At 48.0% G+C, this 27216-nt stretch overlaps 1 protein-coding gene across 3 annotated transcripts in view; it reads right to left on the bottom strand.

The window, feature by feature from the left end:
- LOC144474029 (protein gustavus-like) overlaps positions 1-27216 on the bottom strand; it is a 151202-nt gene that overhangs the window by 27903 nt on the left and 96083 nt on the right. For 2 of the 3 annotated variants that reach the window (XM_078188463.1, XM_078188465.1), the window contains exon 2: positions 18958-18996. The exons of the other annotated variant lie outside the window; for it this stretch is intronic. In XM_078188463.1, coding sequence (XP_078044589.1) covers positions 18958-18996 — 39 coding nt within the window. The remainder of the gene's footprint in view (positions 1-18957; positions 18997-27216) is intronic. 3 annotated transcript variants of the gene reach the window in all.

The following is a 27216-nucleotide window of genomic DNA, read 5'->3' as shown; positions in this document are numbered from 1 at the left end:
GACGTCGTAGGTTTATCTCTTCCCACGGACGTGTCCCTTTGGAATTTGTTTCTCAACGAGATTATCGCGGGCTATATCGTCTGTCCCCTATCCAAAAGGGATGGAAATAAGGGATAGAGAGCCTTCGGAGCAAGGGGCTGCTTGTAACTGCGACGGGGACCTTTGTAACGACCGTCGCGCGATTCCTAGAACATCTTGCCCGGAGAGGGGCGCAGGAAAATCCAGAAGAACCTGCCCCGGAAACTTGTACCTGGCGAATTCACTATGATTCTTTCCTGAGCCGGGTACCGTGCATTTTGTAATTTGTTTTAACGGATTTGGGTCCTCGTAGGTCTTACAATAAAAATCGAGCAACCTGGATTGAAGAATGACAATATCTGCATAATGTTTGTGTAACAACAACACCTTTTTATACCTCGAAATGCAAATGAAAACATACTTTGTCGAGACTCCGCCCTTAACACGTTAGCAATTGAACTACCATAAGAATACTGACTGCCAACATCTGGTCCATTTCTATGGTCTCACTTATGCTCGTTATACTTCTTCAACATTTCGTTACGACAGATCGTTTTAGCGACCTGATTGAATTTTTTGATCTTTTCAATATTATATTAGTTAAATCTTACGGGCTGTATGCCGCACATGAAAGTCATTTATCAAATTAGAATAGCGACAACGATTTTAAAATGTGAAATAACTCTATGCATTCCTGTATCACTACTCTGCTGCTCGACAGTTGTTAGATTGTTGCCAAAGTAATTTTTGTAAGCTATTTATTTGGAAAACCGACATTACTATTGCAACTACCCGATGCAACTGCATCACCTACAAACTACCATATGTGGCAGATCAAAGTGTAAACCGGCGTTTTGCGGTAACTAGCGCTAAGTAGCGTTTAAAGGGATGAACGTCGCTCTGGACTTTTGTCTTCGAACGCGAATCGAAACGAGCTATTTGTTTGAGCTTCAAAGCGTTGCGCTCGCACAGGAAAATACGGTGAGATTGAAATGCGGAGTTTGGGCGACGAAGAGATAGCTTTGCTGATGACGGCGCCGTGTTCCGCGAGTCCAGGACCAAAGGACCCGATCGAAGACTCCGATACTCTCGGCGCATCAAACGGCACAGTCCGAAGGCATCGGAGCTGATTTCGCCGGGGCCGGGGGGTTCTAACGAGGTATTCACGGGCACGTGCTGTTCGCCGGTGCTCATTAAATTAGGTAACAATGAGAGTGGACGAGGCGGTGTGTTGCTCGGCAGCTCGCGCGTTCCGCCGTCTCGTTTGGCCGCGTTCTCTCTTCTCTCCTCGGCTCGATCCTCCGGCCGCTCCGCTCGATCTTCTCCCTACCACGGCCGACACTCCTCTCTTTTCCGTTGTCGGTGGTTACGTAGTGGGGTGCCAAGGATGTGTGTGGAAGCCAAGGCGCACACGGTGGGGTCGGGTACCAGACAAGGTCACGGCTACCAACCGCTAGTTTCTTCTCCGTCTCTCTGTCTCTCTGTCCGTGGCCGATCCTTCTCCTCTCTCTTTCCCTCTTACTAGACACACCTCTTCTTCTTCTTCTTCTTCTTGTCTCTTCTTTCTCCTCTGTGGCGGGCAGCCATCTTGGGGAATGCGTAGCGTCATCGAATGCACGGGGAATAACAATAAATTCTCTGTTCCCGGTCGCCACTCATCTTCCACCCGTCTCTGGGGATCTCCTCCACAGTTTCCTCCTTCAAGAAAGCACCGTGACTTCGATTTTAACGAGCTTCCCTGATCCTTTGCAATCCTGACCGCAAATTTTCTTTCGGAAACTTCCGTCCTGCCTTTCAAACGATCTCGAGTCCTTCGGATCGATCCCAACCGATTGCTACTCTTTTCCAACCCTTAACCGCGAACCTCCGAATTTGCGACTGCTATTGTGACAGCTCAGTAAAATATATTGCTTATAAAATGAATATATTAATTTTGACATAGAAATTATATACCACATGTATTAACCATCGGCGTGGCAGCCCTGGGTGGAATAGAAAATAATTTTTCTGTATTTTGCGTTTACTTTATCAACTTATCTTTTCTTTAGATGTGCAATAATACATATTTTTAACAGAAAATTATTTGAAAATAAATCTGAAAGTAGCCAGGATTTACTCCTACGTCCTGGCGGAAGGTCAGTCAAAGGTTAAACATGTTGGGGGTGGCAAAGAAAAGGAAAAATACTCGATGTAGCAATTTTCTGAGCCATTCATGCAATAATCAGAAGCAATAATCAATAATATCTACAGTATAGTCTATCAAATTCCACGTCAACAGTTAAGCGTTAAAGAGGGTCACTGAACATTTTCAACTGATCAAGCAGCGAGGGCTAATTACACCCCAATCCCAGCTTATTAATTCTAAGAGCGAGAGACAACTACGTGTCCTTGAACTTACGAAGATTTCTCGGAACCATTTCCGTGTGGGAGGAGCTAGAGCCGAACAAAGTCGATCTTTCACGTCCAGATAAGGGATAGATGTTTCCGAGCGATCGACCAGGCCACCAACGTCATCGCGCAAGCAGAGAAGGAACTCTGTTTAAAGAAAGTTTCGCGGCGTCGTCGGCCGGAAGAGCGGTTCGTCCAGGGGATTGAAATTACGAAAGTTCGCGGGGGAAGCTGCTCTGGAGATCAGCTACGCGTTCGTTTTAGAACCTCCGCCGCCTCTGCGTCGACTTTAAAAAAGACATTACCGTGGATTGTCCATTAAAGTCTGCCTGCGGGGTGTCATTTATCCCGGGAAGTGAAATTCAGGAACTTGGTCGATTAAAAAAAGAAAAGAAAAGAGTGGAGCGAGCGAGCGAGGGAGTGAGAGAGAGAGAGAGAGAGAGAGAGAGAGAGAGAGAGAGAGAGAGAGAGAGAGAGAGAGAGAGAAGGAAAGGGACACGCGAGCGAACGGGACTCGAGGCATCGATATTGCGGACGCTCGTTCCTGAATGCAACCTCATCGAAGACAGAGGGGAGCTTCTTCCGGCGGATGTGTGGCCGCGACGTGTCGCTGACGCATCCTGCTACCAGGACAACAATGCCGAGCAGCACCCTCCTCTTCCTGGTCGCATGCGCCAATTATTCCCCGTTCGTAGCGAAGAATTTCGTTCGTCCTACTCGAACTAGCCACACACGAATAAAACTCTGCAACTACAGCGTGGCAACTGTCATCGGAATTTGTATCGATCTTTGAACAAGAAAGTAACAGCTGTCCTCGGTTCCTTCAAACTCGGAGGGTTTGAAAAGCGTTGCTACAACTTTACCAAAGATTTAAATATAGTTACATAACTTTCTTAGTTTAATGTAATTTATTCAATTCACAGAAGAGAATATTTCCATTATAATCCCATTGCGACATGTTATATGGAATATTAATGCAGATGTAAATATGTAAGGAGGTACGAAAGTACAGAAAATGTAAATAAATATTATATACAAGATTTTTATGGCAATGCTAATCTACTGGTGCGTCTGATCGCAATCGTCCGCTTCTACTTCTCGTACGTTAATGCGACTAGGACGAACGTAAGCAAATCTTCCCGGGAATCATACGAAATAACATCGGTTTTACTTCTGCGAGATACGACAGGTTAGCTTGTATGGTTCATACAAGTTAACTGCAACAGTCGCAGATTACGAAAGCAGAATAAAAATGGCCGCGAGTCGGACGAGAAAACACGGCGGCGTTATTTCGCAAAAAACTCGCAGTCGGTAACTTTCGAATTGCATCCGAGAGACAATGCAGCTCTGTCTCCGGAGGGCAGAGGTCATGGTCGGTGGGAGGGTCGGCGGCTTTCGGGCCGAAAACGCGGAACAAGTTTACCCGGTAAATAAAACGCCTAAGCCTGGAGCAGGACGTGCCAAGTGCCTGTTGAATATTTTAGACGACTTCGGGGAACGATCCGAGGGCAGCGCACGTTTCGCACGAACCGTGCCGATCGAGGTCAAGATCGCGAAGTCAGGATCGCCTTCGCTATCCGGGAAGTTCGTCGACCAGGTGGAAACGCACGTTGCAGAGCGGCGAGTAGGTTCGACTGGGAAGGATCGCGTCGGGTAGAATCGGAGAACCGTGGACGAGAGGCGAATGGAACGACGACGACGACGAGCGAGCGAGCGAGCGAGCAGAGTATTATTAGCATCGTGTAAACGTGTCTGCTGGCCGTGAAACCAGTGAAAGTATTCCATGGACGGGGCGGTGCGGCTCGACTCGGCTCAGCTCAGATGCGAGGGACAACCGTGCAGCCGTCTTTATCGCGAACACGCGCTGCGATACAAGCTCGACGTGTTCCGCGCGTTGCTCCGCTCCGCTCGGCTCGGCTCTGCTCTGCTCTCGCTCTGCACTCGCTTCGCTGAAATTCTTTCGAGACGGCCGAGCAGGCGCGGCCAGATCTGGGCCTTTGTCCTCTTTGTCTGCGGACCTAAGGCCAATCTGAACCCTTCCGACGCTCCGCTCGGAGAAGCCTCTTTCCTCCGGTAGCCGCGTCGCTTCGCGTCCCGTTCTCGTCTCCAGCTTCCTCATGGGCCATCTTGCACCGTCAAACCAGCTCGTTACACGCTTCGATCCTATAACGCCCATCGACCTATCCGCAGGTGCAACGTCGACCATCACAAGCGGCTCGTGAAGGAACACGCAGGCTTTGGTAGACTATACCCTGTGTTTTCCTATTTGCTTCGGACGGCTTAAGTCTTAAGTCGACTTTCGAAGCAGAGTTTCGAACAGCAACAGATTATTCGGCTTCCTCAAAGCACGCCCTTACGAATTGATAAAAGAGGCGTTGCAGACTCTGTGGGATAATAGAGGATCGCCTAGATCGCATACCATTTTGACCACACTGGTAAAATAGATACTAGAGAGACTGTGACATGACAGAGAATCCTTTAGGATCCTACACAAATCCTTGCTAAACCGAAGAAAATGAAAATGGAAAATATTATTTCCACTAAATTTGGAACTAATGTATATTAAAAAAATAAAGTACATATACTTAATTAACTCAATACTTCTAATTAGCTAAATATTTCTCCAGATACACGCGAAGGACATAGAAATGGTACAGTGAGACATGGTGATTGCTTTTACCTCATACATTTACAGATATCTCGGTATTATATTATCCAAATAATATTATTTGGTATGAAGTAGTAGAACGACAAATCACGTTTTTGTCCAATTTCTCAGTATTAGATTAGATCAGCGAAATGTTGAACTCGCTTCGAACCACCATAGACCTAAGATATTAGACTAAAATCTACTGGAATCGTATTTTCGTCGAGGAAAAAGTAGAAAGGGACAGCCAGGAACCGGCAGTTGCGCAAGGGTCGAATCTCGGCGCGGCTCGATTGGCAGAAGTTCGTCGAGCAAATTGATGCCTCCCACGCAGCCAAGTCGACGGTTATTTACTGTTTTCTGCGACATCGGCGACGCTTGTAACCGTCGACCGGCATTCCCCGGGAATGAGTCAAGACGATCATCGATTGCAATAAAACGCGACCCGCTGGATCGAGACGACCGGCTGTTTATGGCGGCGTACGATCTTTTGCGCGACCGACAACAACCGGTCGGGAGAGGGAGGATGAAAATTACGAGATCGCGGTGTCCTCGTTCGTCAGTTTCCCTTTCGAATCTTATTGTTCCGCGAGAGGAGCGTACAAACGAGCGTCACGCTGCGAAGATCCAGCCAGATAATTTTCAGGTACGAATCGGAGGCGAGCGTGTGCTTCGCCGAGATATCTCGCCAACGATTTCGTCCAACTTTAACACGTTCGCCATCAGCCGTCACGTAGACGGTGTACGAACACGTCTGCCAAATATTTTGATACTTCTCTCGACGGCTGTTATTCGCGATGCAAGGAGATAACATCTACTCCCCTGTTCCGTGAGAGATCCAGATTGCAGGCTGCAAGTTTTTAGGCACGACGGAAATCGTCTGGACCGATTGAGAACGACGCACAGTGGTCGATGTTTCTTTAGAAAATAAAACGAGCCGCATTTCTTCTCTTGATAATGATAGCGAGTTAATTCATTCAACGTCTGTTAAAGTTTCATTTCTAACAAAGAAAAGGATTTATTAACCATTTCTTTCTTATTATTATTCATTACTTATTCTTACTCATTTACCAATTCATATTTTACTCTTATTATTAATAAAAACAGAATTCTTATTAGTTTCCTTCTTATTACTATTTACTATTTTATATTTTAGTCCTTATCATTCTTTACAGATTATTATTTATTTAGAAAAAGGAAATACCGAAAAATAGGACAGATTTCTACAAACTAGACTTAACAGCCAATGTGTTAAAGACATTATACTTTCACCAGCTATGGAGAGTTTTGCAGAGACGAACGCAGGTAGCGTGCGCGCGAAGGAACCGAGCTGCAGCCGAATCGATGGACGCCGAAAACGAAAATAATCCTCGAAGGATCCAGTTTCGGGGGGGAAACCGACGTGGAGCCGTGCAAAAATGTGTCTCCGAGCGTTTTGTCGACAAGGTGTCGAAACAAGGCACTCGGGGCTCTCCTTTCACTAATTGTACGGGCGAGGAGGAGGACCGACGCGCCGCCGCGAGCGAGCGACCGGCTGAAAAATTTCTGAAACGTCGCGCGGCGCGCGCGAGCCGTTCGAAACTTTTGCGAAAGCGCTGCAGGCGGACGGGCCCCGGTGAAAAATGCCTTCGACTTGGCCGGCTGCGGTTCTCGTTGTGGCAGAATCGAAAAGGAAACCTGTCGAACGAACGCGGCGCGCCGTGTTACGAAAAAGTCGCGTGCCGCCGCGACCAGTTTCTTCTCTGCCGGGTTTCTTTCAGCCGTGAAAAAAAATCGCTTTTCTGCCCTGACCCTCGAAGAGGCTTAGAAATGTCCCGCGATCCTTCTTTTTTTAACCGGTTAGCTGTTGCAATTTTATCGGAAAGTGTGCAAATCACTTTGTACAGCACTGTTCAACTCCGGATCATTACACGTCCGTGGCATATCCAGATTTCTCGAATACCAGAAGACCAGTGTAAATTAACAAAATCTAACAGCATTTTAATTCTTTTCTTTTAACAATTAGTGAACTTTTTAGTTGACGTAGGAAAAGTTTCTTTGATTCGAATTTTTGTAAAAGAATTGATAAAAATCAGATCTTCCGTAAAGGTCTGCAATTTAATCGTTAATAAAGAATATTAAAGTATGCATCCTTAACTGGTCAGCTATTTTTGACGAGTATACTCGTCGCGAAGGAACAGCAGCAGTTGATATTACGGCGAGTGTACTCGTCAAAAACAACTAATTGGCGAAGCGAATTATAAGCGTCGCATACCGTTCTCCTTGAAGAAACTGTAAGGACAGGTAGAGAAGTATGAATGGGACACGTGTTCTGAGTGGCTCCTCGTCAGACGCAATCTACAGTGCAGTTTTTATGTCCAGGAATTGTGCAAGGGTCTGCAGATGACGAAGAATGTCGCCATATTGGCGTCACCTTATCCAACAAATGCATTGTCCACTTTTGCAATTATACGACTGGTACACAAACCAGCTATCCGAGGAAACTGTTCTTACTGTTTAGATCGTTTCGATGAGAGATGGTCGTCGTTTAGGACAATCATAGCGTCGTTCCTCGCCGGATAGTCTAGCTACCGATTAAGCAGGAACGGAATACGATTCCTCGAAGCGCAAAGCAAGGATCTGAAAATCATTCGCGCGGCTCGATTCGGGGAGGGTTAACATGCGGTTAAGAATGATTAAGTGCAGGGCGCATCAGGCCAATTTAAATTCCGTGCTCGTGTGCGTCCGTGGCATCAATCTCGGTGCTCGGAGAGCTCTCTCGTCACCGGGTTTTTGTCGAAACATGACGAAACTCGACGATGGTGGGTAGCGCGGCCCGAAAAGCAGATATTTCACGAGGAGGGAAAGCGGTTGCCGGGTCTCCGGGCCGGCAATTTGCGAACGGTACCCGGGGGTCTATCGCGTCCCGCGACGCGATCATCCGGATCGATCGATCGTCGATCGTAGATCCTGCCCGGTGATCGGAGAAGCAGAGGGAGAAGAAGGAGAGCGGGATGGAAAGGTCGCCGGATGCTAATTCGAGGGAAGATAGGCATCCATCGGTTGTCCCAATGTGCTCTCCCGTCGTAACGTCGGAGCCAGAAAAACGATTTCACGAGGAGGGGCCCATCTCACCGCGGCGTCGATTTTTCATTGGTCCTTCTCGCACCCTCCTCGTTCCTCCTTCATAGAAGAAAGAACGGAGACGAAGAGGGCGGAACTCTCCGGAGCCGGCCGACTCCGCAGAGAGCCCGCATACCGCGTACGGGACCATTGTGAACCAGACCTTCGGGTTCGACGATAAATAAAAAGGAATCATAAAAGGCAACGGCGCGGCCTGTGGCGTGGCTCGGCTCGGCTCGGCTCGGCGTGCCGTGCCCTGCCATGGTGTGCCATGGCGTGGCGCGAGAGGGACGAAGAAAAACGACGAAATGGCCCGTGCAGGCACGTTCGAGCCTTCTCCAACGGCGACAAAGGGGTCTACTCGCTCTGGCTGGCGAGCTGGCTGCCTGACGGGCTGGCTGGCTGGCTGGCTGGCTGGTTGGCGCTCTTTGTGATCGAAACATTTCCTAATGCTCGCCAGACCTGCGCCCCTCTACTCGAATATTCGGCCCGATTAACGAGTTTCGCCCTCTCCCGACTATGTGGGAACCAATTAATCCGTCGGTCAGCGGTTCTCCGCTCGAACTCTTCGAACTTGGAAGTGGAGATCCCTGTTTCGCGTATATTTAAGTGCACGTGTAATTAACAGTGCCGAACTTTAACCCATGCAATTCTTGACACTAGAACTACCGAACCAATGAAAACAACTGGTTTCTGATCTGTTTTTATAGTTACCGATATTTTACGAAAGTATTTGTGGAAGCAATTTTGTAGGTATAATTCAAAAATAATATAAACCATATGCTTGTTCAAATAAATCCAGTCTTGGCATTCTTATAAAATAACAAACATTCGAAGGGTTTAGTGCTCGATAGTTGTAGTGTTAATAGAGGGGTAGCTGTGTATTTTTATATTGCACATTCTTGTTACACGTGTTTTTTATACGAAACGTGTATTTGGTGTTACGTTTCTTCTTCGTGGTAATATTTAATGCGACATTGGAACTTCTGTGAAATCGAACACTTTTTATTGATACGTAATACGACGATATTTTAGATAGAAATAAAAATGCGTTGTCCTCCTTCCAGGAACGAGGACTGTCCTTCAGACGTTTAATCGATCCACCGACGAGGCGGCTTTACGAGGGGTAAAGGTCACGCGAAACGAAAGGTGACCAAAACCGCCGTATCAATTCCAGACCCAGACCCAAATTATCGTTCTCCGAGAACCGCGCCGGCGAACGGTGAAAGTTCCTCGAAACAGGATGAGATAGCTGAAAACCGTATCGCAGTTTGCCCACGTTCTCTTTCGTTGAACCGGATTACGCAAAGAACTCGGAACTCTTTTGTGCGTCAGCTCGGAGCGATTTGCTTCGCTGGAAGCTCGTGTCTCTCGCGCGCGACAGCGTATCTTCTCCGTGAGGCGTGCTGTTGCCCAAGACGCCAAGGGAAAGAAAGCCGGAATGACGAAACGCGTTCCTGATAAGTTCGTGTCCCGTAGGCCGGGAACGCCGCGCTTGTCCTCTCTCCTTTCGTCTTTCACCGGAGCGAAATCTCTTCTCTCGAAATGGCCACCGGAGCGAACCGTCCTCTCTCTCTCGAAATGGCCACCGGAGCCAGCTGGCCGCGGGAAACGACGTCAGGTCGCGAGGCGCAGCCTTTTGCAAAGGCTTCGTCGTGTGCGTGTCCGACGGTCCCACGACCTTCGGCGCCGCTTCGAGCCGATTCGAGCCGCGTGTAACGCACGCCGCGCCGGCGAGGACACGCACGAGAGCTCGGCTCCTCCTCGCGCGCGCACCGAACTCCGCGTTTCCCTCGCTCGTTCGCACGGAAAATGTCAATTTGCGAAGCGCCGACTGTCTCGCGTTGCGCAATACGCTCCCGCGCACGTCGAGTATCGACGTTTGCCCGACGCCCGACCACCGACGACCGACTTCCTCCAGAAAACGATTCTGCACGGCTGTCTTCGCAAGCCGGGACCCGCGGCCCGCGATTCTCGATTCTCGATTCTCGATCGCGTGCAACCTGCACCGGTTGTGTCTCGAGTCGTCCAATTCGGTTTAGACGGATTCTCAACAGGCGAACAGGCGCGATCGAACCTGCAGCGAACACGTCTAAATGGGAGAGAGAGCACTCCCTCGTACAAGCGGCTCGATTGCCGCGAGAGAAATGAGGGAACAGCGTTCGGGTTCGATCGAGAACGTGGGCTCCCGATTCGCGTCGGTATTTCCATACGATGACGTGATCTTTCCATTTTTCTGCGGGCTAATCGGCTGGTCGAATGCTGAGTCACGAGCGAGACGAGTATGTGCTCCATGTGACGGAAAATCTAATCGTATTCGGCGCAGTCTCTACAACTTGCTACGCATCGTTCCGAGATACAATAGAAAAACAAGTTAAAGGATTACCGACCGGATGACTAAAAATAGCCACTTTCTTGATTTCTCTTTAAATGTATTGCAAAATAAAAAAATCCAATCGTAACACTTATTTGTGTAATTGTAGCTAAATAAAATATATTTTAAATGAAGCGACATTCCTTGTAATTTAATTTAACTGTCTGATATTTTATAAGTTATATCCATTTTTGTAAAGCGAGTGTAAGAACTTTAAAATATGTTAGCTACAAGCAAAAGTATACGCGCATATAGAGTCCGTTTTTTGGGCCCATAAAGAATAGGTTGCTTAATGCTAGACTACAAAAATAAAATAAAATGAAAATTTTCTGCATCAATTACGGAACGAATGAATCAAGTACGATTTTCTTTAATTTTCTAATAAGATCAGTAAGTTGAAATACTGAAATTAGCATTCTTAGTTCTTTTTTATCTTTTATTGTGTTCAGGTTTATCTATTAACACGTTAAGCGCCACGCAGGTGCCTTCGGCCCGACGATAGATTTTTCGTTCTTCTATCGCGGCGCGTGTGTCGATCCTTGCTTACTTGTGAGACTGAACAGTTAAATTATGCGATATCGGTTTTTGTTTGTTCAATTTGGACCGGAAAGTCTAGCGTCGGTCCGTAGGGAAAACCGTGGCGCTTAACGTGTTAATTATTGTCATAAATGCGTAATCACTATTTTTCATCGCCAAAATTACGGATTTTATGAATTTGAATTTTAAACAATCTTTCTACAAGTTGCTCCTACTTTGCTCATATTTACTGCAACCGATGAAGAAGATTTTTACTTTGCATAAAAATCCGCAGTCTCATCTACCTTAAACCGCTTACAATCGATTCCCCCATGGAATCCATGAGAATACCGCAAACAAATGGAACAAGATTAACGAATCCTAGCTTTCAAAAGTTTCCGTGACTTTGCGGAAAGAGTGCGTGCAAGGTATAATCGAGCGTGTGATTTCTGAACGAGAAACCGGCGAACACGGAAACGCTCGGAGGCCGCGTCCACGTACGAGCGGTGTTGAAATTTTGAAAACGCCGATAAGAGCTCCCCGATTGCGGAAGCGAACGGATCGTGTGAAAGCAAAGACAGTTGTAAATCTTGGACACGATAATTATTGACCCGGCAATAAATCGGTTGCATATTGTGCGCGAGAAAGACACGAACGCGTGTCGAAGTCGCGCGATATTTCACCGCCGGGTAATAGAACAAAGCGACCACCGAGACCCATGGAAAATCCACGGGGGTGGGGGGGAGGAAGGGGGATTGCGGGACTTGGAGCGGAGAGGTGGGAGAGCTCGCAACACCGACGCGAGCGAAAAAATACGGGCGGCGAATTACACGAGAGAGGCTGATACGCGTTTTATCGGCGTATATATCGCGCTCGATAAAGCCGTTTACGGCGAGGGCTCTGACCGATACCCGCTTCTGCGTTCCTTGCGCTACCAAATCGTACAAAGGCCTTTGTAGTCGTCGCTCCGAGCTCCGTTCCGCGGCGTTATCGCGCGGCCAAATTCATTTCAGAAACCTCCCTCCGCCACGATCGACGCTTCCACCCGCGACGAGGGAGAGCCCGATCGCTTCAGAAAATTCTACGCCCGATGTCTCGCGGAACTTCCACCTCTTATCCTCGAGCATCTGCGACACGCGCTGTATCAGGGCGTGAAATAAAGGGGTGCAATCGAGATCGTCCTATCGAATTCCTAATACTGTGACGTCGTGGCGAGATAGCAACCCAAAACGGGCGCGATTTTCAAGAAAATCTAGCTTCTGGAAAGGAAGAGATTTATTCTGATTTCTAACGATTGCTATTGGAATATTTGCCGAAATAAAATGGAAAAATATATATGCTACATATATGTATATTAAATAAATATGTATAAAGATACATAAAAGATATATAATAAATAACTCGTATACGTATCTTTACAATCTCAATAACGATGAATTAAAAGACTAGCGATCGGATTTGGTAAATCTAGCGTTTAGATTTCGCTGTAAAAATTACTGCTTGCGGCCCCTTATATGCATTATGGAATAACATAGTCGTTAGAGCGAGAGCCCCATCAACTTTTTCAAAAAAAAATTCCTAAATGGGATCTTTCAAAGCCGCGCTGATTTTGGTTTCGCTAACAATCTCGAAGGAGTAACGATCAAAGACGTTGTTGCGTAATGGATAGGGGGGGATATCTGGCGAGGGCGAAGCATCCCCCCTGGTTAAGAAATTACCAGAGCGCCGACCTACTTAGCCCAGCAACGAATTTTCCCGGTTCGGCTGGCTCGAAAATAATTTTCTCGGTGCCGGAGAACGTGGGGGCCGGGAGTGCGAGCGAGAGGCGAGGGTTTTTAAAAATTCAGCGCGCGTGGCTCCGACCGAAGGGCGCGGGGGACAGTCTCCGCCTCTTCGAGGGGGGAAGAGAGAGAGAGAGAGAGAAGGCCTTTTCGTAAGCGACGATAAATATATTTCCAAACGTATACGAAACGACGTGGAACGCCGCTGCCACTGTCGGCGCGCGACTGACCCATTTGTGAAACTCGCGCGTACTCGCGTTGCCACACACCTTTTGCCGCGTGCGCGCTCGATTCTTACAACACCTCCACGAATTATACACGGACGGGATCTCGGGAGAAGGGCAGGGCCGTGAGTTGCCGCACAGTGAAACGGAACACCTATTTTTCTTGCACATCATCGGTCGTTTATCGAAATTTTGTGCGACAGTTTCGTCAAATTTTTTTGTCAGTGATCGCAGTGGAGTTAGGTTGTTTAAACCTGGGACGATTTTCCAGAACACATGAAATCACTAGTAGCATTATTATAGTATCGAGTGTAATGGATTTTTATTTCGCACAGTTGTCAAATGATAAAATTTATCTCTTAATGAGCGAAGGGCCTCGCTACGAGAACATAGCACTTACGCCATAGAAAACGAAATGTTCTGATACGGGTACACACAAAATTTAGTTTTCATTTCAATTATTTATCATCGCTGTAGTTTTCTTTACCAAATATTGCAACTTATTACGTCACTAGTTGGTTCATGCACTGATAACAAATATTTTCGGATAATTTTTCGTTGTCTTAAGTACGAGTATTACAAAAAGAGCTCTCGCCCGCTAAGAGTGAAATGAAATCAAAACGTTCTTTTATTGAAAATGATTGTTGACAAGATACCCAATAACAGAAGTGACTAATATTTAGGCAATGATAATTTTAAGTAGAGTAATTGTAAAATAAAAAGATCAGAATTTTCATAAGCGCTAAATTCGCGTGCATTTGATTTAATGTGAATGTAAAGTTCATGTATTTGTGCTGTCTTATGCGACGATCACATGTATGCAAGATTTCATGAAGCTGCAGTGGAAAATTTCGACGATCGACCGGTGCTGTACACCAAAAGAGGCGTTTCTTACCACTGGGTGCAGTTCCCCCTGCCCCGCCACCCCTTCCCTTTTCGCCGTTTTCCGACGCAAACGCCGGAAAACGTTCGAAACGCGGACGACGGCCGACTATTTGCAAAACGAGAGCAATCCGTTTTCCCCGCGACCACGTGCCGCAACTTTATTTATGTCTCCTGTATCGACGTGCTGGGACTTTCCTCCGATACGAGACCAGCACGAAGGTGCCCCAAGCACGACACGATTTGTTGCGACTCCGCGCGGCAATGGGAAAGATAATTACCGGGGTTGCTGCCCTTCGAACGAGATAAGACGGAGGAATTGATTTCGAAGGCTGTTCCAGTTGTGGAACCGCCGATATTCCACAACCACCGAGCTAACGCCGTCTTCCCTATGTTTCGGAATGGTACAATGGAACATTTGTGCAATTTTCCGTAACGCGGACGATCTTGCAACATTCTGAAAACGCGGCTTCGATGTAACGCGATGGAAAAATTGCGACAGTCGTTCTGTAACATCATATTCCAACTCGGTTAATTCGTCTTCGTAACGCGGCTTCTAAATAGCACGATTTACTAACCTTAGCCCGTCCTCGTGTAACGTGGGGAACACGCTCTCGCATTTTGCATTGTTTCTACGTTTCGCTTAACATGCCTCAACCGTGCGGTAAGAGAGTGGACTTGTATTATTACGTGCCTTCTACAGTGTATCGCATTTAGTACGTTCCGCTCTTTACGAAATGACGAACGAAACACGGCAGAGATAAATCTACAAGGTTGTATGTTGAATTTTGGTTTTATAGAATAAATTACAGCCGCCTCGTGGAACTTTCGGAATGCCGTATGGCTTTTCCATTAGCGTGTACACAAGCAAAGCGTGGATCAGAAAGTGGTTAACACATTGTGTGCCAACAGTTTTCCAATACTTTTTTCGAAATCGAAGATCAACAGTTAAGGATTCCTTATAGAATGTAAACTATAATAGTTGGTTATAGTTCATAATTCATCTGACTATTTAGATTAATATAATATACACAGTTCTTTCAAAATTAGAATTTCCAGCAAAATTATTGTGCTCTATTTGGATATATTCAGTCATTGTAAAGGCTACTAATAGATTTGCGGCAGAGTGAAGCATTTTAAGAACAAAAATAGACGAACTATAACCCGAAGATCTCTCATGTAACCGCCCCTGATGAACGTACGCGGATTGGCTGACAGAATAAACGATTCTTCCATTGCTGAAGAGTGTAAGATGCCTAAGAGACAATTTCGTCCATCTACACGTTGAAAATCGCGTCGGCGAGGGTGCAGCGGGTCTGTACCGGGGGCCGTGCTATATTAAGTAGAACGGTTAGAACTACGATGGCGGAAGGGTGCAAAGAAGAAGGAGGAAGAAAGCAGCAAGCGTTGGTCTAGTTCCGCTCGACGACCTCGAGGCCCGCGAACTCGCAGACGCCCCCTGCTCTCCCAGCAAGAGAGCTCAGTCGATATTCCCGCTTCGACGCGGATGCTCCGCAGCTTTATCTCGCATCCGGTGCGCACTGGGTCACCGAGAAGCGACGGAACTCTTCCCGACTCGCGGGGCGAGGCGGGCACGGGAGCAAAACAAACATGAAATTTATCGCAGCGGATTGGAGCCGAGGCAAAAGCAGAAGCGGATCGGCGCGTCGTTCGTTTGCCACCGGCTGCGATTGTATTTAAATTCGCGTCGAATTGCCGCCATTTGTTCTGAACCGGAAGACCGGCGTTCGGCGCCAATGGATCGATAAATTTCGCCGGCGAGGAGGAAGAAGCGGGTTCGGAACGTGCCGAACGTTCCCGCGTGCGTTACGTAAAATCTATTCGCGGAAAATCGAGCCGAACGCGCGGCTCTTTCAGCGCGGAGACCGAAAAAAGAAACGAAAGGCGAGGCAGATGACGAAGGAGAGCGGGAGAAACAGAGAGAGAGAGAGAGAGAGAGAGAGAGAGAGAGAGAGAGAGAGAGAGAGAGAGAGAGAGAGAGAGAGGGAGGTTGGCTCTCGAGGCATCTAAACGGACGGAGCCGACAGGGTCCAGGCTTCCAATTAGGGCTCGTTAGGAATGCGCTTCGAGGTCCCTCATTGGCCGTAAAGCCCGCGAGATAACGGCTCGGGCCAGCGTCTTTCGCAAACGAGCAGCCTCCTCTCGCCGAAGCTGCTCTCTCCAAGGAGGAACAGCACTTTGCAAGGGCAAACCGTTCGACGAACCGCGGTGAACCGCAAGAAACCACGAGAATTCGCGAAAACTCGAAGGAAACGCTCGGAGACATGACGCTTCGAAAGATTCTGGTAGATCCTGGAAAGCATAGAGGACCCGCCTGTCTCTACCCCATTAACTAACGAATCCTTAGAGGAACCAGGAAAAGATACACGATTACATTGAATTAACAGAGCATAGTTTTGAATAATACAAGCTCCATTGGCGCGTTGATTGCCACACCAACATCCGAAATTTCCTAAAATTAAAGCATTTCGCTCAATCAAATTAAAATTGAAAAGCTCAGATGTGTATCGCATCGATTACTTTATCAATAACCTTGCTTGCAAACTAAAAATCGTCATATCAGGTTTCGATAATGTTACCGAATTTCTTTATATTTAAAAAATTGTTAAAGGTGAAACAGTTGCACGAGTCGCAAAATTCAATATCACATATATAAAATGCACTGAGTTACATAAAGTTTAAATACTATGGGAATGGGCAAATTATATTGGATTTCGTGTTAAAATGGCTCCGACTGTAAAGGATTGATAGATCAGCGCAATAATTGATGTTCACATCTGAGCAAATAATACCGTCAGCTACATACGGGCAACGTGGTGGTAGAGGTATTAAATTCGAAACTATGTTTCACTTTCTTCGCGTATCGCAGGAGCTCCTAACACGATGGAATCGAACGTCGTAAAGGTTCTTTTAAGAACGAAGCGAAGCACAGTTTAAAAATTGATTACCAGTTCCGTAATGGAACATATAGATGAAAATATTTATGCGTTAAAGGGTTAATTAGCTACCTCGTGCCGGCTTCGGACGAGACGAGACGAGACGCGACGCGACGCGACGAGAAACGACGAGACGGGACGCTTCGGTTCTCCGAGTGGCGCGCAATTAACGCAGACCCCAGGGCCGAGGGACTGACTTTAATTAACCGGCGGCTGGCTGAGACCTTAACGAACGCTTCTCAAGCGCGATGTAGGATATTGTGTCAGGAATTATGTCATTAATAACCGGGATCCCCCCTCCCCCCTCCCGTCCGGCCGATGGAGCGGGGACCGAGAAAGAACGCGAGCGCTCTATTTAACGCTAGTTTGCGAAAGTTGAATGAAACCGGGGAGGAGACTCGTTCAGTTTCGTTTCATCCTGTTCTCGCCTCCCCGTGGGAATGACCGGCACTTGCAACGACTGCAATAAACAGGCAAACTACCGTGCAAGATACACGAAGCGTAGGATTTTCAGCGATCCGTAATAGCAAACTTGTCGATCGATTCGTGAAGCTGATCCAAACGATCTTCCGACGAAGACGTCTTAACTTTGCCCGCAGTATTCGATAATTGCATCTCCAGGTGATCTCGTCGGAGCCAGGTTGATTTTCAATCATTTACTACATCCTCTTTACAGCCGTTGCTGCCGGAGCTGGCCGATGGTTAAATAATTCGCGAACGAGAGAAAAGGACGACGGCACTTGGATAAATCTTCGCAGCCGGGTTCCGAGAACGGCGGACCCTCGGAGGGCAGTTAGGCACTTTGGAGCGAGTTGTCGCGACTAAGTTCAATATTTCGCCCGACCGGCTGTTGACTCTACGATCGAGGAGCAAGTGCGTGCACGCGGCAGCCTTCGGTAAATAATTAGCTTCGTCGAAGGCCGAGAGTCGCGCGGTAACAGGGTTCTCCACTTTGCGGGAGCCTCGGTGTTTGCGTTTTGCGAAATCCTTTGTCTCTAGGCAGGGCGGTGCGAATCGAAGACGAGCAGTTCGAAGTTGTTGCGCAACCATTTCGAAAATCCGGCTCACGTGGAATTCGAAGTTGCGACGGGACGGGAGAATAGAGAGCGGAGAGGATTGCGGCGACGAGAAAGGTTGGAGAAGATCGGGGGAGTGTCGTTGGAAAAAAGATCAGCGAGGACGCGTCGAGAGGAAGGAGGGAAAGAGATTGACAGAGATAGAGAGTTAAACGACGGTGTAGACGGACAAAGGAGAGAGAGAGAGAGAGAGAGCGAGGGAAAGAGTGTGTGGAAAAGTGGGGCGCGGGAGCCGGAGGAGAGTGTGCCTCGCGCACGTTAATTAAAAGTGCTGCAAAGGAAGTCGCCAACTAAGAAGGGCGAGGCTGAATGAAAACAGCTGCTGCTCGATGACGACACGGTCTAAGAGCGCGCTCGGCTTCGACTAAGCCCGCTTGACGCTCGACGGGACGCGCGAGCGACGCCGTTAGCGCCGCTATTTTCGCGCATAAATATAAACCGACGCCCACAACCGCATCGTCTACACCTTCCTCTGCCACTGTTCCCCTCCACCGGTCTTTCTCTCGTACTTCTAACTTCGATTTCCTGCCGCACGACGGATACATTCTCAGAGACGGAGACTACCTAATCGCCAAGCTCTGACCGAGATTCGACCCGGGCCAGCTCTCGACGGAATTCGAATCCCGCTTCGGAAAGTTACGCACGTGCTACACCCTGGCTCCACGGGGCTCCAAAGTTTTCGGTGAACCGTCAATGGTTTCGGTCGGCCGTTCGCGGCACTTCGAAGCTTCGCCGATGGGTAATTAGTAGACTGCGGATTTGATGTTTTCTGCCGAAAATTCGTGGAACGGCAGAAACATCGGGAACGTTTCTCAAAATCGATTCGCAAGGTTTTCCGTTTCACAGGCATATCCGCAGTCTAGGAATTGGTTTTCAGAAAATAAGATGCTACGGTAATCTGTCTCTCGATTGTGAGAAAGATCGACTTCGAGACTCTGGTTTGGAGCAAGCGGACGAACGTACGGTGTTTAGGCTAAGGGGGTTCTGTGTACCTCGTGTCTTCATTTTTGCTCGCTACGAAACGGTCCAGTCTGAAAGAAAAAAAATAGAAGAGGAGTCATTCCACGTGTGTCTCTTGCACAGCGTTCAATAGATCCTACGTATCAATTCGCGGGCATAGAAGTCGAGCTACCTCAGCAGCTCCATTTCATTCCGTCGCGATACCAGACAAAAAAATCAAGAGTTTCAGTCGAATTCTGTGAGTTTTAGACCACCTGGATTCGCCGGAGATCAACCTCTGGCCTTCGTGCATCGCAGCAGAGATTTTCGCAAAGTCTCGGTCGGGTTGGACGAACTCTTTAAAGATTTCCTTCGGAAGCTCGTTCGCGGAACGAACTCCGTGGCGAGAGGTCAACCTTCCATCGCCGCAGGCTGATACAAAGCTTGGGATACTCCATCGAAACCGATCGAAGATCAAATTGAAGCGATTCGAAAAGTTGTAGGAGGAAGACCGTAACCGAGCGGATAGAACGCTCCCCGGAACGAGGAGAGACCCTACACACACGAGTTCGACGAGATAAGCCACGCAGCTGTGGTCTGGGCTCGTGTGTCAACGCTACCCCGACACGAACCATATGTTCGACGCGCCTTGTTTTATGCCGACCGATCCCGTTCTGTGACAAAGGAAAAGAGAAAGTCGCCACACGGCCGAGAATTGTCGCGTTTCTTTCGCCGCGACCGCGTGCACCGAACTTTACAGAAAAATTCTACTTGTCTGCTACCGCGACAGCAAATATCGGACTCGACATCCTACTTTTTCCATACCGGCCCTCGCTCCAGTTTCTTTCTACCACCTTGTGCCCCCCCGCATTCAAACCTAATTGGACCATTGATATCAAACCAACGCGACAATAAAACACACAAGCCGCAAAGATTTTTGACAGTTCTTTTTCACGTATTTCTATGCGCCTATATTCGTTTCAAAGTTGTGACCGTTCGTAATCAACAATTCCATTTTCTATTTTGGTTGTTAGCTTTCCGTCATATGTCATATGCAATTGTACTTTGCAGCAGTATTTCGGACACGCGCACGAACGTTTTATTAATATTTCAGTATCCACCTGGACGGTCACCGTGGACGCTTCGATTCCGAAGTCGCTCACGTAGTTAATTTAACACGTTATGTCCGGGCAGGTATTAATACCTTTCTAAAAGATTGAATTTTCATTAGCTTGGTTATATACTCATTAAAAAATTAGTATTTTCAGCTTTGCAAATATTAAACGTTTTCTAAAGAGCAGATTTTCTTAAAATTTACCGATCGTCTGTTAGACGTGAATGGAGCTCGATCTGTGAACCGCAAGAAATGTATCAATCTCACGAATTATGTTTGCATATAAAATCGAATTACGTTAATTCTACAAAGTTCCTATACTTCGAAGAACCGAATGCTGCAGGCAGGGGACGCTTCTCGAGGACCGTTTCTGGAATTCGCACGCCAGAAACGCCGCGATCGAACCGATCGCAATAGTGATCGAGACAATCCATCCACTCGGCGGACCAGCCAGCGCAGGAGAGCGAATAGCAATCGAGTGGAAAGTATGCTCGCGGCTGCAGGCCGGGGTTCAATTAATTTCGGCGCTTTGAGGGAGGCAAAAGTGGCCGCAGCGCTCGAATTTAGGACGCCGACGCGGTGATGTTTTCTCGAAAAGCAGAAGAGCACTTGTCTCTGTGCGGGAGAGTGTTCTTTTCCTCTGCGCTTTAGAAATTCCGGAATTAACGACGCTGCGACGAAAAAATGGGGGAGAGGGAAAAAACGAGGCGCACCGGGAGAGCAGCCACGATGGAAAGGGAAACGCACCTCTCTTTTTCCTCCGCCAACATCCCCCACGATTCTCTCTCCCCTCCTCTCTCTCTCTCTCTCTCGTTCTCTCCTCTAGTTCCCATTCGACGGGTGTTCCGTTACCAAAGAACAGTGCCATACAACACGTGGTGTAACGCGCACGACACCGGCCGGGTGTGTATTTCGAGACGAGGTCTTCGCGAAGCACCGGCTGTAGGAAAGGGACGGTAACGATACACCCCCTCAGCTGTGCACGAATTTTACAGCGGAGGACCAACTAGGAACCCCGCCGACTTCGTCCACCATTTGTTTTCGCCACAGGTGAAATCTTAAATGGTCTTCGAAAACGAATAAAAGAAAGGCTGACGATTTCGTCGAACGCTCGAACGGCGACGTTGATCTCCGTTTACGAAACTGTTCATTAAGTTAGCTCGATAAATTCTTAACCTTTACGCTAGCGTAAGTTGGGTCACGTATGCATTGATTTTCGCACTAACTTTCGTAATTGATCTAGATTAGAACGACTTTGTGGAAAGTAATGATACTTCATCGAATCTCATCGCTTCATGACGAGAGTATATAAACCGAAGCTTATTAATACTATTACAAGTAGAATTGAATATCCGTTTCACTTCTGCATTCTGCAGTCGATTTGAACGATTTTTATTTAAATATTTAAAGATCTGCAATCTATCTATCACAGCAGTAAAGAAACAATTTATCAGTGCGATAATTGATAAGTGGCTTCAGGCGCGAACAGCTTCGAACAATGCAATAGGAAACAATCGACAATGAGGTCATTCCATTTCATTCTCCCTCGCGACGCGAACACGTTCGTTCGAAGAACACATTGCATCCTCGAAATTACAATCTTATAAAACTGCCAATAGGTGAAATAGTCGGCGCATGACGGGTGTTCCGTAAGAAAATTTCAGGAATGCAGGTTGCAGTCGCGCTCCGATACTGCACGCGTCGAACGGACGAGTTACGCGATCCTCGATCGAACGATACACCGTCTGCGAGCTATCGCCGCAATGCTCTGGAACTCGAAACGATCGGAAAAAAACGCACGCGTTTTGCAAGGTTCGTCGGAGAGCGTTCGGAGCGGGAACAGGTGCTCGCAGGTGCGCGGGTCTCGCGTTAAACACCGTGGAACGGAAAACAGCAGACCCTTGGGTAAGGGAACTGTAACGAGCACATCGTATCCAGGCTGGCGCCTTTCTGGCGTTCCACGTGAAATTTCGAAAGGCTCGGAAAAGAGCGGGCTTCCCCGCTCGGACGGACAAAGGCTTCGCTTCGCCGCTGGAATAACCGATAACCCGTCAATTCGGGCGGTCCTGTCGGTTCGGAGCTTCTTCGAGGAAATGGATCTGTTAGCCGAGATCGCGTTATGCCAGTCACGCTTGTACCTCGAGGACCATTGTCCTGTCGACGGACTCGCCGAATATTACCGTTCCCGGCCGAGTATTATCATATTCAGGAAGTCCCGTCGCTGAATACAAAGTGAACGCTCGATATCGGGAGCCGGCCGCGAATTTTCGAGCCCTCGGCTCGCCACTTCCGAGTCACGAGGAACACGAAACCGAAATCTACCACCAATATTCCATGGGATTCTCCGAACGACGCCTTTCGAATTTAATCGGCGGACAGAGAGCACAATTTTCGGAAGAAATAGGGAGAAGGCTTTAAAAAAATCTTCTCTCGATCGATCGTGGCGGGAACGATTCGATCGGAGCGACCTCTGGGCCTTTAAGAAATTATACCGTTGCAGATGGTGTCCACTTTTATATTTGTTCCCCGTTTGTATCACCGCAGAAAATAAACAACGCTGACACGTCTTCGAGACGCTTTTACATCGATAGAGGACTGCAGGCGGAGCGAGAGAAATTGGCGCGAGATGTCCTTGAGCGATTACGAGCTAAGAACGCCCAGATAGTTTGATGGTACGGTGTTTTCCCGTCTTTATGGCGATAGTTACGACAGCGACGACCAGCCGACATCGAATCGCCGCGAGGACTCGGCTAACGATAAGAGTTTGATTAGCACCGAGCCGGTAAGAAAATCCCACGACGGGCCGTTGGAAGTTCGCAGGGACTTCTGTAAAATTGACGGAGAGGATGGCCATGTTCCGATGGCTACGCCACTGACCGAACGCGGAGGTCGTTCCACCCAGCGAGCCCTCGTCACTCGTCAGTGCCCCGTTCTCTCTCCCTTGTACTTTACAGCCAACCAATCCTCTCAGCCAGGCAAACTTGCTCTTCCCGCGATTGAACCAGCCACGGGAAATTTACACGGCGAAAGATGGAACGATTCATTGATTTCTTTCACGGTGGCACAGCGCCACCAAGAACCGCCGCAGAATCTACCCTCGTCACGACAAAAGCCGTGGGCACATCCCTAGCGATTCTCCCTCCTGTTCCAGGTATCGACATACTCCGGCCGTATATTTTCCCTGAAAACCTATTCGGGCCCAACGGCAACCTTAAACGACCATTCCTTCTCTTATTTCTCCAATAACCGAAAAACCAACGCCACAAAGAATCTCACAAAGAACGTTCCAGCTGCGGAAACCTATCGGGGCCGCCGAGCCATCATCTGCGGGACACCGTCTCGCTGGATGGATGCACTCGTAATCCCGACAGCCTAGTCTCTCTCCAAGAATTCTAAACTCCTGCAATCCTATTATAGTGCCGTTATACTTGTTTAAAACGATAACAGTGAATAATGATAATCTGACTGTTCTTTCGGACTCTAGAAGTCCTGTATGCTAGAACGCTGAAAAGATCGTCTCAGCTAGAGTTGAAAGAGTCCGAACAGTGACTCTCTGGTACTCGTCGGAACTTGTCCTGCGGTTTATCCTAGCAAGGGATCGCACATATGCTGGACGTTTATCAGACGCGATGTTGTGTCGTTAAACAACGCGCAGCTGTTCCACGAGCCTAACCGACTGCTCTGCCGGCAAGAATGCCGATGCTTAGCGCACCGCGGCTCTCAGGCAATTCGAAATCGTCCTCCGACGCGCCCACGGGAACAATGTTCGGCTTGTTAGACGATCGGCGAACGTGCCTCTTCGTTGTCCTTCGGCCGCCGCGACATTGTCGGGGAGTTGCGAGGGGGTTACGCAACGCCGACGCCGAGAATTAAAGGGAATAATGAATGAGAGAAAGGAGACTCGACTCGGCGCAGCCACGATCTATGCGAGCGATCGTACGCGTCGAATCAGCGTGGATCGGATCGCCGTCGTTGGCGGGGGACGACGACGCGCCGAGTTACGCGCGCCGATTCAGAAGAAACGACTCCTGCACGCGGCCCTCCACCACTCGAGACGGCCGTCGACAATTGTCAACGCAGCTGCTCCGAAAAATCCCGCAGGGTCGGCGCTATCCGATCCGAGCATCGATCAGGCGCATTTTTATCGGGAGCACTGTGCCCCGCGCATTATGGGATGCCCTGTTTGCGAACAAGCCGGTGCAGAAATGGAACGTCATGCTTGTTTGTCGAACAGGCACTCGCGAACGTCGAGATACCGACGCGCGGTTGATAAGCGGCCTGGATTTCGACCAGGTAATCCTTTTACCTGCGAGTTTTCAAGTTCGAACGCCTGTGAGAGCGTAAGAGGATTGACGTAACAGAAACTATGCTGTTGTAATCGATGCTGATACAAAGTAGCTTGGCGGCGCTGTAGACATTGTAATTTTACAATAAACGAAGCCACTTTGTGTCTCGACTGTACAGGATGGACGAACAATCGTGGTACGATCAGCCAGGGGATGATTCTACATGCAAAAATAAGTTGACGAAAAAGGATAACACTTTTTCATTCAAGGCTCCGTTTTCGAGAGAAGATAGTTGCGCGTCTGACCATCACATGTCAATTCTACTTCTCGACATACTGCAAACCGCGTAAATCAGTAAGCAAGTCCACGTAAACCGGACGGAACTTATTTTTCTCGAAAATGCAGCGTTGCATGAAAACATGATACTCTTCTTTTTTAACTTATTTCTTCATGTATATATAATTTTATTCTGACAACATGCACGTGTTTACACTCTCACTGCTTGAGCAAGAAGAATGACATTGATGCATTAGGTTTTACACGCGGTCGGTAGTAGCGCCTCGTTTATAGCTTCGTTTAATTATAACTAGATGAGACGATTAGTATAGGTAGGAACTATCTATATTTCAACAGCGAAGGTGGAGGAACAGAGAAAAAGAGAACGGGCCTTTCGTTCGCCACACGATAAAGCTATCGATAAGGCTATCCTGGCAGCTCCTGTCACGAACGCAGAGATGCATCCGTCCTCCTGACGTTGCTCACCACAATTTCACATTATTTTCAATTTTGTCATTACGCAGCTGACAGAAAGAAGTACGTCGCGCCGCAACGGAGACAGGAACCCGGAAAACCAAGGAGAGATACCGACCGAATGGCCAACTGCAATGAAAGAAAGCGGGAACAGACTGAAGCAAATTGGACAGATCGCTCCGCAATGGAAAAGAAAAAGAAGGCTATCCTTGCCGTCCTCAAAGCCAAACTCTGGATCCGCCGTTGGACCTTGCTTCTACTAGGGCGCAAGAACAATCGGCTGGAGGAGGCCCAATGTACGAAACTGGGTCAATGAAAGGAACGACGATCATACATAAGATGTGTGGTAATAATCTCAACTTTTCGACATTCCCCTGCCTTTATATAACGACTAAACTACGGATCTTTATGCTAAATAAAAATGCTTCACTTTAATGGCAACAAACGAGACTTGAATACAAACGTTCTTAACATTTTTAGTCGATTGAAGTTTGTCGTATGACATTGTTAAACTTTTGTACCGTATTTATCGTGTTGTGATTGTCACTTTTTTAAATGACATGAGAGCAGAACCAAGATTATCGAGTGTCTGAAGAACTTGGACCCACGATCGCACTGAACCCATGTATTCACTATGTTTCTATGTATCTATGTTTCCGAAATATCGGTTTGAGAAGCTCGTCCTGGAGAGTTTGGCGATGTGAATGTAGAATCGAAGCATGATTTCGAATACTACTAATAGAGGCGACTATCTGATCAAATTAATTTCCTTAAGAGGAGCACAGCTGTTTCGACAGTATGCCATCGGTGAACTCTAACGTGCGAACAGCACGATTAAGAAATGACCATTTCCAGCTGGATGGTTCCGCAGGTGTGAAAGGTAGAAGACCACGGCGAGCCCCGAAAACAGAGAGACCCCGAGGACGCAGAAGGTACAGACGAGGGCAAGGCTATCGTCTTTTCAAGCCCGAAGGGTTTCAGTGTCGACAGAAAAGAGTCTCGAACCACTAAAAATATCCTGGCAGACAAGAGAGAGCCCGGGGAGAGAGACGCCGACCGCTCGTCGACGTCGAAGAGCGCATTCGGCTGTCAAATGGCTCGAACAAGGCTGCGTTTAATAGAGCTCCGGTGAATGGCGTCGAAGAATGACACCGCGGTTACAGCATCGTTGACTAAACTACGGGGCTCTTTTAGCCGTGGCAGACGAGACAAGACGCCGATGAACAGACGAAAGCTCGGCCAACAACCCGGCTCCGAGAGGCTCGTGAAATTCAAATATGGAGGCGCGTTTCGAGCGGGTAGGCGCGCTTCCGCGGAACGCGTTCACGGTGAGGTGAACTCGTCGCGGGTTCGAGCAGTGGTTTTCCCACGGGGCAGGCAGGCCTGCGTTATGTCCCGGGTAGATCGCGAAACATGTTCCCTGTCTCCGTCTCTTTTTCTCTCGTTTGGTCAGCCGCTTATCCTCGCGTATCGGCGCTCGAGACTCGCATAGATGCCTTATTTATATACGTCGCGACGAGACGGCTGGGCAAACAACACTGACCTCGAGACGCGAGCAAGAGTGACGTCGCGGGGACTCGATAGTTCGCGTTTCGAACACGCCGCTAACTCGATTCTGCGCGATTCGCCGCGGCCGATCCGATCCGGCACGGTGATGGACGGCGGATCCTATGCAGACGCTACGAGGATTTTGAAAAGCGTTCCTAGCTGCGGGCAAGAGGTCCTATTCGAAGATACCCGGGTCTATGGCTACCCGCATCCGCTTCCCGAAAGCTTGATACGCTATCGGTTCAAATATTACTTCGCTGGTTTGCAGCACTGATAATGCTCCGTTTTTGGTTCTATTACCGCGATGGATACGGTGCATTTGCAGAAATGAATTCGTTCTAATCGATTCTGATATGGTGACCCCCTGCGGGGATGTAGGTGTCGCGATGTCTTTCAAAGAGAACCGTAAAATATCGACGCTAGAAGTCTTTGAAGTACTTAGTTTGCCTGAGGGACTCAAAAGGTCAAAAGAAGTTGAAGAAATTTCATATTCGCTGCAATTCTAAAAGTATCCTATTCGATTCCATCGTCGTCATAGTGAGACCTCTATGCAGGTACTGTATAAATAGGCTGGAACACTTTGAAGCATTTAGATTCAAMCGAGAAGGTTCAAA

Source organism: Augochlora pura, chromosome 8, assembly GCF_028453695.1.
Source record: "Augochlora pura isolate Apur16 chromosome 8, APUR_v2.2.1, whole genome shotgun sequence".
NCBI lineage: Eukaryota > Metazoa > Arthropoda > Insecta > Hymenoptera > Halictidae > Augochlora > Augochlora pura.
The sequence above is the reverse complement of the archived record's forward strand: the minus strand, read 5'-3'. Positions and strand labels throughout refer to the sequence as shown.